The sequence below is a fragment of the Periplaneta americana genome, chromosome 17 (genome assembly GCF_040183065.1).
Source record: "Periplaneta americana isolate PAMFEO1 chromosome 17, P.americana_PAMFEO1_priV1, whole genome shotgun sequence".
NCBI classification, from domain to species: Eukaryota; Metazoa; Arthropoda; class Insecta; order Blattodea; family Blattidae; genus Periplaneta; species Periplaneta americana.
In genome coordinates, this window is record NC_091133.1 from 12,103,490 (window position 1) to 12,122,698 (window position 19,209).

General features: G+C 36.8%; 1 protein-coding gene across 2 annotated transcripts in view; it reads right to left on the bottom strand.

Moving 5' to 3' along the window:
* The window catches only part of LOC138692669 (zinc finger protein 235-like), a 67,516-nt gene that overhangs the window by 17,797 nt on the left and 30,510 nt on the right, over window positions 1-19,209 (bottom strand). Inside the window, exons 4-5 of one of the 2 annotated variants that reach the window (XM_069815788.1) lie at window positions 16,916-16,998; window positions 5,468-5,526 (exon numbers count right to left, since the gene is read on the bottom strand). In XM_069815788.1, the coding sequence (XP_069671889.1) occupies window positions 5,468-5,526; window positions 16,916-16,998 (142 nt within the window). Of the gene's footprint in view, window positions 1-1,504; window positions 5,527-16,915; window positions 16,999-19,209 lie in introns of those variants that run through there. The other variant, XM_069815787.1, reaches the window with a different exon arrangement.

The following is a 19,209-nucleotide window of genomic DNA, read 5'->3' on the forward strand; positions in this document are numbered from 1 at the left end:
TTGTTTTTAACACAACCAACAACATCGAATGTAAGATCTGAGTTTAACATCGACCTGTGCCGTTCTCTCATCTCTGCTGATATTCCTCTCTACAAACTAAAGAATAAGGTCTTCAGGGAATTCCTTGAAAAATATACTCAACATACAATCCCGGATGAGTCAACACTTAGGAAGACGTATGCTCCATCCATCTACGATGAGACAATACAGAAGATAAGAGATGAAATTAAAGATAGTTCAATTTGGGTTTCCATTGATGAGACTCCCGACAAAGAAGGTAGACTTGTTGGTAATGTAGTTATCGGTTTGTTAAGTGAACAATATTCTGAACGAATTCTTTTACATTGTGATGTTCTAGAAAAGTGCAATAACAAAACTATAGTTAAACTGTTCAACGAAGCTATGGGTATCCTGTGGCCAAAGGGTATTATGTACGATAATGTGTTATTCTTTATTAGCGATGCTGCCCCTTATATGGTCAAAGCTGGACAAGCATTATCTGTTGTATATCCTAAATTGACTCATTTTACTTGTGTGGCGCATGCATTTCATCGTGTGGCAGAAGTGGTCAGAGACAATTTCCCTAAAGTAGATTTGTTGATTTCATCAGTGAAAAAAGTATTTCTCAAAGCTCCCAGTAGAGTTAACGTGTTGAAAGAAATGTACCCTGAAATTCCATTGCCACCAAAGCCAATTTTAACTAGATGGGGTACATGGCTAGAAGAAGTTGAATATTATGCCGAACATATAGACTCTATTAACAATGTTCTCCTTGCATTGGACTCTGAAGATGCAGTCTCAATTGATACTGCGAAAACAGTTACCTGTGACATAAGTGTGAAGAATGACTTAGCTCACATTCAGCATACATTTTCATGCATCATAAAAACGCTCAAAAGTCTCCAAAATAGGCACCTTTCACTATCTGAAAGTTTTAAAATTATAAATAGTACTGTGGAACAACTGAATCGTGGTAGAGGTAAAGTTGCAGATGCAGTAAGAGCTAAGGTGGACACTGTACTTTCAAAAAACCCTGGATATGAAGAACTACAAAAGGTTGTTGCTGTGATGAGTGGTGAATCAACAGTGAAGATTAACTTGGACTTATCCCCAGCAGACATTGTGAAATTGAATTATGTACCAGTTACTTCTTGTGACGTCGAACGCTCTTTTAGTCAGTATAAATCTATCCTCAGAGACAATAGAAGAAGATTCACTTTTCAGCACTTGAAAGAAATGTTTGTAACCTATTGTTATGGTAACAGACAATAAAAATTGTGTTTTGTTGAAACTACATTGGAAGATAAGGTACGTCCATTATATTTTTTGTTTAGTTTGATTAAAATGTACCAATATTTAACGTACATAGTCATTTTTTTATAATTTTAAGTCCATATTTAATTCCATATTTTGGTAAAAATCCATATTTAATTCCATATTTTGGTAAAAATAACTACATATATATTTACATATTTCATATATTTTTAGTCCATATAAATCCGTTCCATGCTAATAACTTAACCTTTATTCGCTCATGTGGGCGGCTGTGTTTTTTAAAAAAAGACGCTTAAATCTTCACTGAGGGAGGTTGGAGCATCGGGAAACGATAGTATTCTCTAGTTACACATAGTCCAATAGATGACAGACGATTCCAACATTTATCCAGCGTTGTTCGGGCTCAGGTAGTTGTGAAGTTCAAAGTGACAAGAGTGGATGATTATCTGCGGCCTTGCGAGTGGAAACGTGAATATTTGTCGATCTTCTAAGGGAAAATGTAAGTAAACATTTCACTACTCTCAGCTCGTATTTCGCATGGATTTAGTAAATAATTATGTACGTTTCACCTATTTACAAGCTACGGCTAGGTATTACTTCCATAACTTTTGCATTAGCTCTACCACTGTGCTTATGAGCATGGTATAGTTCATGCTGTTGTTTATTTTGTTGTTTACGGTATATGTGGAAAATTTGTTGTTATTTTTGCATTGATTACCTTTAAATTTATTAATTAATTTGTTCTATGAAGATTCGACACTTTTTATAACACAAAACACTAGTGATCAGTTATCCATTCCTTTCTCTAGTGCGAGATTCCTCAATTCCGATGACATTTGGGAAATCCTTGAAGAATTGGATAAGAATAACGAACAAGAAGAACCAATTGACAATCCAGATGATATCGACTTTGAGCCTCAGCACATTGCAGAGGATGATCATAGCAGTGACTATGAAATTGACTTGGATTCTGGTGAAGAAGACGACATCGAGTACATTGATGATTTCGACGGTCTGAAATTCTTCATTGGAAAAATGGGGTGAGACATTGTTGTTGTTTAGTTAACTGTCCGAAAACAGATCTGAACCTCACAAGTGGTATCAAGAAGACATTATTAGGCCAAGAGATAATGGGATTGGGTAGCCAGTTCCTTCCCCCTCCCCTTGGACAAATAAACTTGTCTCTAAGAAATCTAAATCTAAAAACGTAATGAAAATCCTTCCTGGCCCTAGGGGACGAACTCGCCAGAGAGCTATTTGTCACATTTTTGGATAGAAGAAAAACCAGAGAACACAATTGGAATGCAACGATTGTGGAAAATGCGGTTGCAAATACCACTGCAATATTAAATACAATAATTGATTGGAAGATACAGAAGAAGGTAATGATATGAAGTAAACTCAGCAACGATCTACTAGAATGATATCCTTTTGTTAATTTTTTTTCATTTAACTAAATGAAGAATGTAATTATCTTAAAATGCATTATGCTTGAGATTAAGTTATGTTTAGTTAACATGGTCAGAAAATATGTCATACGAGCAGTAAACGTAGCTGATATTCGGCAACAAATAAACTGCGCAATTTTTGTGTTGATGTGGCGATAAGACATGCCACGTTAACCAGTAACAGACGAGTATTCCTTTCTAATCCAACCTGGCATCATTTAAGAGACTAATGCAGAGAGGAATCCGTAAAAAAAAAAAAAAACCGTGACGAGCGGCAGATAGCCACCTTGCGACCGCTTGTGTGATTTAAAAGGGCGAGAGCAGAGAAAGGTTAAATGAAAGACACTTTAATTGCCATATTCAGTTCGAACCTAATTGTTGCATTTGAATGACGTGCTTCAATAACTTCAGTTCTATTAATTTTTGTAGCACGAACTGACAACCGAATATAGAAAAATTCATTGGCCCGCCATTTCCTACATCAATATTTCTAACCGTACAACTAATACAATTTTTCAGTGAACTACAGAATACACCACTCCTTTGCTGACTTGTATACAGTTAAATTATCATTCAGCATCTCTTTTCGCAGCATTTTGTACGTTGAGAACATTGTGCGTTCGTCTTTTGTTAACCTCGATATCACTGTTGCTAGCAGAAGACGGAACGTAACTGTAAGGAAAAAAAGGCATAATTCGTAAGCCTCCCTCGGCCATATTTACCACACTACATGCAACGCGTATACTCCAAAACATCCAGACGATCTTACAGTTGTATAAAATCACGAAAGTATGTTCCTATACTGCATCTTAAAGAAGTACTAGTAATACAACGGTAGAAACTAATTTTCTCTTTTACTCTCATGGTTTTGCTACAATTTTCATTGCTTCTTGAAGTCTATACACTCAAACGTCCGATCTTTTGCGGCAACATTATAATCTCTAAAGGGCCACTACCTGCCCATCTCATTGACTTTCCAAACGCGCTTCTATCCTGCTTGGTAATTCCGTGATACGCTTCAAAACATATTATCACGATGTTACCAACATTTACCCTATATCACAACTGAACGACTTCTCCCCTGCATAAACAAAAGCGTGCTTTTTTTTTTTTTTTTAGATTATCACATTCCGAACATTTTTTCCCGCACACATCACAGCTGAATGTCTTCTTCCCTGTGTGTACGAGTTCAAGCCTGTTTAGATTACCAGAGAACGAAAATTTCATTCCACATAATATATTAAAAATCTCTGTCATCTCGCCTGTCTTAGAGTATTAAATTCCGACAAATTTGTTCCCAAACATATCACAACTGAATGCTATCTCCCCCGTATGTACATTGCATGCTTTTTCTACATCACCAAATTACGAAAAAATTTTCCACATATATCTCAACTAAATGCCTTCTCCCGTCTATACACCAGTGCATTCTTTTATAAACCACCAAATTTTGAAAATTTCTTTCCACACATATCAAAACAGAGTGTCTTCGCCCTGTGTGCACGAGAGCATGTCTTTTTGGAGTACTGGAATCCAAATTTTTTTTTTCACAACTGAAAGGGTTCAGTCTTTATGTACGAGTGCATGCTTTTTTAAACAATCAGACCCTGAAAATTTCTTTCCACATATATTACAACGGAATGCATTCTTACCTTCGTGCAAGAGTAGATGCTTTTTTAAATTACCAGATTCCGAAAATTGTTTTCCACATATATCACAAAAGAATGGCTTCTCCCCTGTGTGTACGCGTGCATGTTTTTTTAGACTACCAGAATGCAAAACTTTCTTCCCACATATATCACAACTGAATGGCTTCTCACCTGTGTGTACGAGTGCATGCTTTTTTAAGTTACCAGATTCGGAAAATTTCTTTCCACATATATCACAAGTGAATGGCTTCTCCCCTGTGTGCACAAGTGCATGCTTCTTTAAATTACTAGATTCAGAAAATTTATTTCCACAGATATCACAAACGAATGGCTTCTCCCGTGTGTGTACGACAGCATGCTTTTTTAAACTACCAGATTCCGAAAATTTCTTTGCACATATATCACAACTGAATGGCTTCTCACCTGTGTGAACGAGAGCATGCTTTTTTAAATTACCAGATTCAGAAAACTTCTTTCCACATATATCACAATTGAATCGTTTCTCCCCTGTGTGTATGAGTGCGTGCTTTTTTAAACTACCAGATTCTGAAAATTTATTTCCACAGATACCACAAATGAATGGCTTCTCCCGTGTGTGTACGAGTGTATGCTTCTTCAGACTACCAGATTCCGAAAATTTCTTTCCACATATATCACAACTGAATGGTTTCTCTCCTGTGTGTACGAGGGAATGCCTTTTTAGATTACTAGATTGCAAAAATTTTTTTCCACAGATTTCACAACTGAATGCCTTCTTCCCTGTGTGTACAAGTGCGTGCTTTTTTAGAGAACGAGATTTAGAAAATTTCTTTCCGCATATATCACAATCAAATTGGTTCTCAGTGATATGTGCACGTGAATGTCTTTCCAGTTCGTTCCACATGGTAAATTTCTTGACACACAAATCAGAACTTAATAACTTATCCCCTGTGTGTACGCATTCGTGTTCTTTTAGATGATCCAAATGCAAACAATTCTTTCCACAAACACTGCAAATGAATGGACTCGTGCGCGTGTGTAGATCAGCATGTCTTTTGAGCAATGCTGAGTCGTGAAACCAAGTTCCACAAACATTACATTTGAAAGCATTCTCACCTGTCTCCAGGCACTCAACTTCTTCTTTTATTCTGTTGCAGGAAGGTGACACTCCAATGCTGTGAAGAAAAATGTGCTCTTAATTCAAGTAATAAAGACTGAAGCAGAATAAATCACGTAAAACATAACTACATACAACAAAAATATATTATATTGGTGAACAGAGATAATGTTTAATACAGAAAGTCCAACATAGAGAAAATATGTTTTTAATATCCAGGGTACGAAAATGTCCAATGTACTGAAAAGGTCTGTTACACGATGTCCAACATAAAAATATCTATACTGTAATTAAAACCATTGACCAAAAAGTTCAATTAACGGAAATGTCCATGTGATTGTGTAATGTGCAAGGTACGAAAAAGGTCGATCTTAATATGGGCTATTCCATATGAAATCGATCAGTAAAAAACCTCGCATTTTTTTATACTCTAATTTTTTCCCTATTTATACAAGGTGCTAAGGAGAGTGCATTTTCAAAATTATACTATCGAAAGTCAAACGGTTTTCGTATTGTTGAGCGACAAATTTAGCGTATTTTAGAAAAACAAGCCTCTTTCAGCGCTCAGAAGTCTGGAATCATTTACTGCAGAACATTGAACGAGAGCTCATTTTTAAGCTGACATTTGGTAGGTTATGATAAGAAGTAATCCTTATTTTTATTATATACAGAGCGACAGATAATCTGATTTTACTTACTTTTAGGCTTTTTGCCCATTTGTAAAAATGTAAAAAAGTATTGAGAAAAAACCTTGCGTTATTAAGACGGATTCTGCATTGTTTGCTTAGTGTCACGGCAATAAGTTTCGGGGGTATTAAATAAATTATTTTCACACGCCTAGACTTGAAAGGTGCAACACAGCACGGACTGGCCGAGAAATGAAGATAAGCAAGCGCTGGACGTCATTTTACTCCTGTCTTTATGAAAACATGTGATAAAGCTAGCCCAGCTATGCGCTACTAGACGAAACATCACGTGTTTATGTCTCCTGGCCTTGCTTCCCTAGGCTAACTCCCGCCTCACAGTCAGCTAGTTAGCTCACGCGCGAACTATTTATTTCCTTTATTTGATTTTTCAATACTTTCTTATTAACGTTGCACCAGTAAAAAATACGTGTTTATTTGTACTTTCAATGCGGAATCTAAAAAATATTTTTTCGTGGGCAAAGGTGTCTTAATTAAAAAAAATCTAAATTTCTCCATTTCCATAAAAAGTAATAAAAACTGTTTACATGTCAATTTAAACTTTAACTTTTCAGCATCAAAATAAACCAAGATTTTGATCATTGGGTGAAAGGGTTTCGAAGCCACAACAGTTTAATGTTGCTAATTTTATGAAAATATGATAAATTAAAATATTTTTAATTTAAACACTATGAAGTTCCGATGCCTCAAACTTTGCACAAAGCATTGTATCATGGTTGTCTACGGACAGAAAAAGTTTCATTATATTTAAAAATTGCAAGGTCAATTTTCTCTATATTTCGGTCGATTTGAGATGGAATAGCCCATATAATATAAGAACACTATTACACACACAATGACCTCTGTAACACAACTTTATTCGGTAGTATAATGATTATAACAGAAACCTTATAAAATAACTAAAGTTAGTTTTTGTCAAAATTTTTAGGCTCACCAGAGTTACTGTATAATATGAGATGATACGAAATTGCTCATAAATAACAAGGTCAGTCATTTTCAGCTTTATAGGCCTATTGCTGGTAGTTTTTTACTAGAACGGCGATTCTTTGATGGTTCTCTATATGCATTTTACGAAGAGGCAGTTTTTATAATAGCGTGATCTACAAGTAATTGCAAGACCATGGTTTCTGTTCGACCCTGTTCAGATAGTCAGGCCGTGTCTCAAAGCTCAAGTCCATGCTACACACTAGTGGCTAGCAACTAGGTGACTTGGAAACTACACACTAGGGAGCTTTAGAACATGTATGCTTGAAACATGGCCTTCTTCATAGATTATTTTTCTAAAAACCATGACATCACGGTGCAGCACTAAATTAAGAAGGCAGTGTCCTAATGCAGTTTCATTATGAATTATGTGGAAAAAGATAAGGACTTAATATATTACAATAATGTTTAAAACATTGTACAGAAGGTACTAACAATGTCAGTGTTCGAAGTTAATGTGTTATTCTGCATTATATTTACATTATTTCGCTTCCAAAGCATTTTCAGAATTCATAACCCCAATTGCTGATGAGGTATCCATGTTTGTTTAGTGAAGAAGTCAGCAATCAAGCAAGCATTTTCGTTTACTAGCTACTACGGACTTGATTGCTATGCACTATGTAGCTTTGGATCATAACTTCTGACGTCACATCCGGCTATTTAGTCAACAATCTAGTTCACTTCAGCTGAAAATGTAGCTTTGAGACACGGCCTCAATAAAACGCCACATATTTACATATAGTATCGCATATTGGACTGTCCTCCATATTGGACTTTTTTTGTATATCGGACATATTGCATAGTGGACGTTTTAGTATACTAGACGTGTTACATTTTGGACCATTTTGCTTTCTGGACATTTACTGCTTCTACTAAGTTTCTTGGACGATTTTTACTTGGGCATTTTTGACTGGACTTTTCTGTCTATGAACTTTTTAAATTGAACGAAATTACCTGTAACCATTATACTTTGTAATTAGTAATCAATGCCGAAAAATATTTGGAAGTATACAATTCCACTGAAGTTAATTCAAATATATTTCTTTTAGTTGGTTATTTTACGACGCTTTATCAACAGCCATGATTATCCAGTGTCCAAATGAGATGAAGATGATATTGTTAGTGAGATGAGTCCAGAGTCCAGTGCCCAAAGTTACCCAGCATTTGCTCTTAATGAATTGAGGGAAAACGCCGGGAAAATCCTGAACTAGGTAACTTGTCCCAACCAGGATTGAAATCCTGGCCCACTAGTTTCATGGTCAGTTGAGCTAACCGTTACTCCACAGCAGTGGACCTTAAATAGTGTAAAAAATCTATCAATTTTTATAAATCGATACCACAACAGTAGTCTACTTCTGATGCATTTGAGTTATGAGGGATGCCTACATTTGTGTATGTCTCAATGTTTCATTTTTGATCAGAATATGTATCTATGATAGGAAGAGAATTAATGAAAGTGCATGCTATATGTTTTCTGTTGCATCGAAATTCCAATATTGATCCCAGCTCACTTCACAGTTCTTCAATATGGTTTACTTAAAGTTTATCGTTAGTTTTTAACTTAAATAAAATGTAATAGTTTTGAAACCGCGTTTACAAATCAAACGAGTTGTCGCACTGGTCTGTAGCTGTAACGAGATAATTGTGAGGCCACATGACATACACATTAGTATCTGCCATTTTGGATCCTTCCTTCCTGTACTAAAGAGAGATGTCAAAATCCAGCAGTCTCTCACAAGTTACACGTTTCATGGCTCAACTACAGATAACATCAGAATATGTGTCTGGCTCATAGTCTTGCTAAATATAAGGGAGACCGGGGCATGTTGTCACACTTTGTTGTTCTTAATTTTTACATCTTTTCACAAAACTGACGACGTAATTTTCTTCATGAAATCTGATAAATAAATATCTTGTACACATAATTATAAATTTTGTTTGATACTTTTACTCCACAAAACTTCATTTTTTAAATTTTAATATCTTCTTACATATGTGACAACCTGCCCCTTTCATGGGTTGGTTGTCACAGGAATTTTAAATGCTAAAAAGAAGTTAACAATACTCTTTAGATTTTATTCATGTGTGTAACAGATTAATTACTTAAAAATCACAATGCACTTTACACACAATGGCTTTCCTATTCAGTTTCTGATATGTCTGATTCACAGTTACAGCAAATATAGACAGGGCATTTTGGGTGTGGTGTGCATAGTTCATGAGCCCATCTTTTGCATTCCATACACTGAACCCACTTCTCCTTTGCTCGGCTGTTCGAAAAGGGTTCAACACACACGAAACAAAAACATTCATCGTCGTCGTCATCATCATCATCATTGTCATCATCATTGTCACTGACCGAATCATTCTTTTTCTTGTTCTGGTTCTTCTTTCGTGCAACTGTAACCTTCTTCTTCACTCCTCTCTCGAATTCCTCTTCTAATTTCCTCTTAATAGGACTGTCTGTGAGGATGGCTGTCTCTCTCCTCCGGCTATTGCTTCTGTTGCCCTTCCTATCGCCCGCTTTTGGCAATGGTCGAATAATTACAGGGCTTACAGTTATATGTTGAGGACTGCGATTCCCATTGCTGGTGGATGGCTTTGGATCCGTCAATTCAGTCATAGAAGGCTCACGATTCTCGTTGCTTGTAGATTACTTTGTCTCATTGGTTGTTGGTTCACTGCATCCACTATTAGAAGGATTGGGCTGTCCATTATTATTTTCTGGCTGTGGTCAATCCAATACATATCCTGGAGCAAAATCCTCATCAGTGAATATGTCCATGTTGAAAGGGAAAATTCCAGTGCATCTAAATCCTGCTTCGATATTAGATGAAGTCATTGCAGAGGATAGGCAGTGCTGACAATGCTAGGTACATCGTAGATGGTCATTGTTTTGCTAGGATTATTCAGCATCCATGCGTCAGCAGCAGTGTTGTAATAGCGCTTGAAAGGCCCAAACACTGCTCGATCTAACGGCTGTAAACGATGTGAACAGTGTGGCGGAAACGAGAGCATAATAATCCCATTGGCCTTTGCAAAGTTCAAGCCATCTATACTTAGATGAGAACCATGGTTATCTAGAAGTAGCAACACTTGTTTATCTTGAGTGCTCTTCGCTACGGAGTGAAAATGCTTAAAAAATTGAAGAAAATTCTCCTCTTGCATCCATCCACTGGGATTAGCACAACCAGAAGATCCAGGAGGGCCTCCTGCGATGAAATGATCCCTGTAGTTTACGCGTGGGAAGACAAAAATGGTAGAATGTGGTTTCCTATCGCAGAAATAGCACCAGCGACTCTCACAAGGCTTCCTCGTTCTGCTGAGACGATGGTACCCACTTGCTTGTATCCCATACGAGCGACAACTCTATCTGGCTTCTGGACTGTTGTAACTCCGGTTTTGTCCATGTTCCAGATTTCATGGACTTGCAATTTGTGTCGTTGCATCACCGTATCCAAATTATTGAAAAATTTATCAACATTGGTACGGTTAAAGCTCCCAGCCCTTGATAAACTTGTAGCTTGTGGACTTCTAATAGATAACACGGGGTGTCTCTTTATAAACGCAGACAACCAATCTGCACCTGCTACCTTGTTTTCCTCCCAAGACTTAAGCATTTCCTTTGAATTCGCTACAGCAACTTGGTAAGCCAACATGCGAACTTCTTTAGGAGAGAGCCGAAAATAAATATCTGATGCTTGCAATATATATTCCACTAATTCAGTCTCTTCGAATTGCATGAAAACTTGTCTGTTCTTGATATAACCAACAGGAATGTATGGAATATTCCTGCTAGAATCATGACATTGCTCTGGTGTTATCTTTTGGCAATAACGAGCCAGAGTTCTATAGTTAATGTTATATTCCTTTGCAGCTTGACGAATTGATACGTTATTTAGATGAACGCATCTGACAGCTGTCAACATAACTTCAGGAGGTGTTTCGCCTCGTTCAGTCATTTTTTTTTAAATTCCTAACCATATTTTCTGAAATTAATTTATAAACAATATTAGACTAATAACGCGCATAGAAACATAAGTAACAAAGGTACAACATAAAATTAAAAAATGAATACTCATCAGCTAAACAATAATCGGATAAATAATTATAATACTCGTAATATTCTATATCTGTTCGTCTGGAGGTGGGAGTCGAGCCCATAGACCACCATGCCAATAGGATTAGTACACAGAGCTACAATAACCGCAGATGGAGGATCCAACACACATTGGGGTCGGTTGTCACACTAGACGACTTGGGACAACCAACCCCTACTACATTGTGACTACCAGCCCCTTCTGTTAATTTCTTAGAATTAACAGGATTTCGTACACAAAAGCAAGGAGTATGGCGGCTCAATTATCACTAGACTTCGTTGAATTGCCACACGCAGCATGCTATCAAGTTCCTGATGTACGTAGTATAGAGGAGGTGAGCGACCGCCCGGTCTCGTAGTATAAGCAGTTCATGTTAAGAGTTGTGACCGGTCCAAACAGATAGAGCAGCTACAGCTAATGTATACCTATGTAAGCACTTGTTTTTGCATTACTATAGTTGGAATAGTCAAAGCTTAACATTTGTTCAGTGCAGACAAGAATTCAATCAAACATGCCATAATATAATATTTCAGAATCGGCTCATGTCAGTAGATTTACTGAACTCCTGCGGGATAAAATTCCAGCACATCCGGTGACGCTGATATAACCTCTGCAGTTGCGAGCGTCGTTAAATAAAACATAACATTTTTTTTCGAAGATACTATTCTGTACATTGATTCTAATAATTATAAAATCGTGTCCAAAAGCATCATCCTGTTAGAATCGTCTAAACTACAACTCTCAGAAGTCCTTAATATAGTGGATAAAGTATCACAAATCGTTATCCAAAATAGCAATTCATTAATTTCAGAAAAAGTTAAATGTAAGTTGAGAAATGTTATTGCTAAAAATTCTGCCTATTCACAACTTCGTATTATAAATAATGATGTATTATCAGGTCACGACAAGAAGTCTGAAGTTGGTGTACTAAGAAGTAGTGACTTCCCGTTCTTCAAATATGCACCTATAATATCGTGTGATGTTGAACGTACATTTTCCGAATATAAAAACTGTATAAGTGACCATCGGAGGAGGTTCGCTTTGCAGTCGCTCAAAATGTACGTAACTCTTCACTGCAATGCACATATTCAAGGATGATGTGAGTATCTTACATTTAAGAGTTAATACATCTCACTATAAAATACATAATTGTGTATTTACATGTTTAGACATTTCCTACTTCAATGATCATTCATTATATTTCTTCAATGGAGGATACAGGTTTTATTGTAACCGCAGTATATTGCTCAGTGTTTACATCAGAGGCATACTCGATCCTTTGCACGCCCCTTTCTCATATAGTCTATACCGCGTGCGCAGTAAACCTTGCGATTCTCGTGGCAATTCCACGAAGTCTAATTATCACATATAATAACTGAAACTACATTCTTTCAGACTGCCCTACTGTGCATGGTGCAGAAGTAACTAAGCAGGTAATAAAATAAAATTTACAGTTCGAAAATATTTTACTCACCCAACGGAATTCTAATGTTTAAAAAATTACAAGCACAATAGAGTCCACAACCAGACAGCAACCACTGTAACTCACTGACAAAGAAAGGCAACTCCAGAAGACACTGTAGCTTCATGCGACCTCTGCAGTCCAAGATACAAAACTTGTGACAACCAATCCTTGTGACTACCAACCCCGCGGTCCCCTACTGGGCATTTCTAGGTGATGGGCGAGGTTACGTAGTGCTGTCTATCAGATTGCAATTTGCAAGTGCTGTGGTTTGAGTGAGCGTCACTGCATGTAAGAGAAACCATTAGTCTGGGGTGTACACTGTACAGGGAATAGGTTACTACAGTAATGTGTATATACCACAAGTCAGTGGCGGTTCCTCGGGGGAGGGAAGTGAGGAACGTCCTCCTCACATTTTTCTTCTTTTGAAAGTAAATACCAAATAAAATATGTGCCTTGAAATTCAAGGAAGATTCGATAATTTTTAAGTTCACAGCTATAAGAAAACCTCGGTCGAGTTTTAAACGATGCGCGCTCATATGCTGCTAGAAAACTTGTGAGAAAGATGCGAGATTGTTTGTGTGGAGGAAAGTCAATCCATTCCTCCTTTACTGCAGTAAGCACACATAGACAACAACGCACTAGCGGCCAGAGAAAGAAGCAGAGTTTTAAAGTGAGTAAATGAACAGAGAGGAAGGAGATCCTCCTCTGAATCAGCGCATGGGCGGGAAATAGAAACCAACTAGTCGTGCAGCAAGCTCGCTACCGCTGCCATCTAACGATCTTGCATTCAACCAGACTAACACATCTTGGAGGAGGCACAATAAAAACAGTTTTAATGCAACGCTATGAAAGACACCATATAAACTTTTTTTTAAATTATAAATCAAAAATATTATTCACTGCACTTTATATAAGCTACTATTCATGATTTGAAACTTTCAAGGATATTTGAAAGTTCGGGTTTATATAAAACAAAGAGGAAGTAGCTCAACGTTAGTATCGCAGATCTTTTTGGCCCCTGAAATTAACTTCCATTCATTGTGTACTAGACAGGGCAACAGCCAAGTTGCCAGTTTTGTACAAATATATTTGAAATTGAAAGTAGTACTCCAAACTACAAATTATTTTTTAACGTAAAAAATTAATTGGCCACCGGCAACTTTGAACAATAATGGTAGTATGACTTTACAAGAACTGATATTCTTCGAAAGCATATGATAATGAACTTTTAAAATGTACATATGGCAACACAGACCACGTGGGTGGGTGCAGTGTTCTCGCTTTCCTCAGATTATTTCCCATTCCAATTTCCGCGGTTCCGATTACGTGTTAGTAGCTATAGTCTCTTCCAACACGTGTGATGCTGTAGTGTACTCGAAAAATGCTGCGAGGTGAATTTCCTTGTAATTGTTAATTTGTGCAATTATTTAACAATAAATGGAAGTGAAAACATTATATATTTTGGAAAATTTAGGAAACTCAGTTTACAAGAACAGATTATTGCTATACAGAAGGGACGACCAACCTGGTCTTACATGTATGCATGTTGGCTAATTTGTAGCATGTTTCATTCAAGAAGATGTCATTTCGTCCTGTTACCTTCTTTCCTCCTCTTAAGAAATACGCAGGAGCCGCCACTGCCACAAGTTATTACTAGACTATACACAGCCATACTAGCATCATTTATTTAGGAAATTTATGTTTCGCAATCATGTTATACAATATTTCGTTGGAGGTTACTTAATAATAATTCGTAATAATTTTTTTTAACATAACACAAATAATTAAAAATATTACTATTCGTATATTGCGAATGACACACCCATTTATGAATAAATGCGCAGTAGGCTATATAGTTACTGACTCTCAAAATTTCTATTCCTATAATAATTAATTTTTCAAAATAGAACTACACTAATTCGAATCTCTCCTGTTTTTTAAACATATATACAAACATACAGGTTTGTCCTCATTCGTGAAAGTTTCACTCTTATAAATTTCTGTGGTGTTCTCTAAAAATAGATCTTCCAATACCAGTCTTCCTGGAATCTATCCAAATAATGAACTCGATATGAGAATTTGTCAAACATGGTCTTCGCCTAGTTTTCTTGGGATTCATTTGTGAAAAAGCTGATCCAAGTGCTTCTAAATATTGACGAGTGTGATGGAATTTAAACAAATAAATAAAAAACACACTAAAACTTTTAAAATGAAAAAAAAAGAAATAGCAATATAACTTCTAGTTAAATATTCAATATTTCAGTAAAATTCTGGACTACTTAAAATTGAAAATGTTTTTATGCTCGACCATACCGAAATGTAGTAATTATACACCCGGTAGCAGTCCTTTAATGCACGTTATTAAAGTACACCTACTCATTAAAGTACAGGTCTTCAGCCAATGATAACTCAGCTTACATGTGTTCAGCCAATGCCAAGTCAGCTTTGTACCGTTATAAAACCGCAAGTATCGATTATTCTCGGATATGCAATCGAAAGAGAATTAGCGAAAAGTCACGGAGGCTGGAAATCCAATACTGTCGCAGTAGGTTATGTTCTGTTACTATAATAATTATTATAATTAGCTTTAATTGTAAATAATATTCAAATAAATTCAATTTGTCATCTCGTTTTTCAATGTCGAATTCAATAATCAAGGTTATAATATTATCAAGTTTAACGGGACTACGTCAAGGTCAATGACATTATTGTTCCTCGGAAAAAAATCAATACTTTCGCGTCTGCGCACATTTCACAATTCATGACCTAGAACAAGGTCACTTCCGATCTTGTCAGATACCTACAAATAAAATGTATACATCTGAATACCGGTAATTTCAAGTTAGAAATATGGTCGAGCATAAAAAGTCGTATGAAACTCGCCTATAATGGTAATTAAGAAGCTCGTATGAAAATTATGAAACTCGCTTGCGCTCGTTTCATAAATATCCATACTCGATTCTTAATTACTATCATTATAGGCTCGTTGCATAATGTACTATTATAGGCCATCAATTATTTACATTATATGATTTTCCGCGACGTTCTTGTGTTCATAGGTATTATATACATCTTAAAGTCGCTACGCATTACAAGTTTTACAGATAATGTTTTTCTACACATTATATATTATGCCTTTCCATTGTGATTGCGCCTTGAAAGCTTTACTAACAAATGTTCATGCTAAGACTGAACAACAGTTACTGCTGATTCTAGAACTAGTTGTGAGATTTGAATTCCAATTAACAGTCTTCATAATTCAAAGAGTAGGAGTTAATAGAAACGTTTCCTACGAAAGTTGTTTGTTTTGAAGAGCTCTATCAAATGGTACCCTATCTGACTTCGACTCTCATTTGAAATTTTAAAGTGATACGCTGCTAACCTTACTTCTGCTTAGGGTTGATTGATGAAATCAAGCTCAAGTGAAAGTTCACATGTGCTTTAGTTACAAATATTTTGTCTCGAAAATTTTAATGCACTAGTTTCCAAAATAAATGACTGTCACCGTGTATAATGATGTAAAAATAAAGATATCTTCCAGTGAAGATATAGAGGGATTACATTATTGCCATCCACTTTTAAGGTTTGGAGATGCAAATGGGAGTTAATATCCTCAAAAACTGTTTTCATATCTGAACTTACATATATTCAGATCGATGGATGCCAGCCACCGGCATCGCTCAGTCGGTTAAGGTGCTTGCCTGCCAGTCTGAAGTTGCGTTCTGGCGTGGGTTCCATCCCCGCTTGGGCTGATTACCTGGTTGGGTTTTTTCCGAGGTTTTCCCCAACCGTAATGTGAATGCAAGGTAATCTATGGCGAATCCTCGGTCTCATCTCGCCAAATATCATCTCGCTATCACCAATCTCATCGACGCTAAATAACCTAGTAGTTGATACAGCGTCGTTAAATAACCAAATAAAATAAAAATAAATCGATGGATGCCTGGGTAGAAGGATGTATGTATGGATGAGTAGGCGGAAAGATTTGAGACTTAGACAGATAAACACACACAGACAGTTAAACGAACAGATGGTCAGACAGATTAATTGATAGACATGGGGAATCAGAATATTGAATCTTTCATTTGAACAACAATCATATTGAATCTAATCACAAAATATGTATTCTTTGTTATTATTTAAATAAAATAGTGAAACCAACAAACGAAGTAAAGATTGACACACTTCACTCACCCCTCAATTAAGACTTCATCCTCTTCTGTCATTACTTCCAGTTTGACCTCCTCCTTCACTTTATTTAATAGATGTGCCTCATCCTGCAAAAGATTACGCAAAACGACGTTATACGACAATAATACTTGAAGAATCAATGCACGACATCTTATATGCTGTAGACTTGATTTTAAACCCTACTTAATCCAGTAAAAAGTTAAAACATTATTGGTGAAAAATGGAAACGAATTTAGAAAATACAAATAAAACATAATGTGGCATTTTGTAACAAACATCCCGTTTCAAATATTCTGAGATGGTCATAGGTGAGTAGGATTCAGGAAGACCAGGTTAACAAGTGATCAAATTGTTATAGTAAAATTGGTAATGAATGTCTGGAACTACTTCAGATATTTCTGGATTGATAGCAACCATACAACTAAACTAAACAAATAAGGTTTGTAAAACTGTAAAGCATCAGACATGAGCTCAGAGCACGCTGGGCTAGCGTCTCTTACCCGCAGAGAACATACTGCACTATGGTGCATTCGTAGCTGCTACCTCTTCCTGCTGCACGATGGGGCACATGGGACAGCTCCGCTTACCCTTTACCCATTTTAGGAAGTGCTAACGATCACTGCTCTGAAGGAATTTTAAAATCTAGAGAAAATAATTCCCTTAGTGTAAACAACAATGTTTTTTTTTTGTTTTAGTAGGTTATTTTACGACACTTTATCAACATCTTACGTTATTTAGCGTCTGAATGAGATGAAGGTGATAATGCCGGTGAAATGAGTCCAGGGTCCAGCACCGAAAGTTACCCAGCATTTGCTCATATTGAGTTGAGGGAAAACCCCTGAAAAAAACCTCAACCAGGTAACTTGCCCCGACCATGAACCGAACCCAGGCCACCTGGTTTCGCGGCCAGACTCGCTAACCGAACAACAATGTACTTCGTGAATATTGAGGGGGAACCTTCCACCTACTATTATGTACAGTTACTTCACTTATGACCTATTAGCTTTACATTTTCCAAAAATCTGGTTTGATATATCAAGTCTGTTAGTTTATTCATCTCCATGTAAGTCAGAGTGAGGCAGCTACTGCTGAGTGGAGGAGGACGGCAACAGAACTCTGAAGATGTCTTTGTGACTTGTGACGTTCTTCTGTATTTACCACCAACTGGTCCCACAAATCAAAGCATATTGGGCCGTAAGAATAAAGTGGAGCATATCCTTTTCCTCCTCTATTTTGAAGGATGTGCTTCAGAGTTTAAGAATAAAATGCAGAGTACAACCTTCTGCTACTGATGACGTAATAGGAAAAGAGCACTTGCTTCACGGGAAGAAGCATTTGCTTCGAGCGCAACCTTTTGCTTCAAAATTAGAAAAAAGATAAGAATAAAGTGAAGCATATCCTTCAATTATGAAGCACATCCTTCTGAAAAGTGAAGTCTGGTCAGTAGCAGACTCATCTCTGTGGTTTACTGACATGGCTCAATTACCAGTCTTTTTGCGTCGTCAAAAGTGCTACAAATTACGTCGGTGTGCCGCTAGTGAGCATTATAAGAGCTTATATAGATTTACTGAAGAAAATGTTCAATGGATTGCATCTCATTTTCTAGAAGAAACACAGGAGAGAAGAGGAGGGGCACTATCATCGGAAATGAAGATGAAGATTTTTCTGCGGTACATGGCTGATCCAGGGTTCCAATCAGGTATTGCAGAAGAGATGGGTATACATCAGACAACTGTGAGTAAAACTGTTATTAGTGTATCTAAGAAAATCATGGAAAAAGCTAACATATGGATCAAGTTTCCGTCATCATTGCAAGACATAACTGCTGCAAAGGCTGAATGGTTACAGAAATTCAATTTTCCGAGTGCTATCGGTGTAATAGACTGCACTCATGTGCGTATCCCTAAACCAACACAGCATGGTGATGAGTATGTTAATAGAAAGGGTTTCGCTAGTATCAACATGCAAGCTACATGCAATGCAAAAGAATGTTTTACGAGTGTTGTAGCTAGTTGGCCAGGGTCAGTTCATGACTGTAGAATATGGAAAAATTCATCAGTGCGTGATGTGTTAAGTGGTTTTAAGAACACTGTCCTGTTGGGTGACGAAGGGTACGGCTTAGAACCATGGCTCATGACACCATATCGAAATGCTGTACAGAATAGTCACAAAAATTTCAACAGACTTTTAAAGAAAGAAAGAGTTATAATAGAACGTTGCTTTGGTCAACTTAAAAGGAGGTTTCCTATTCTACAATACGTCTGCAGAGTTGCTCCCTCTGACGTTCCAACCATCAT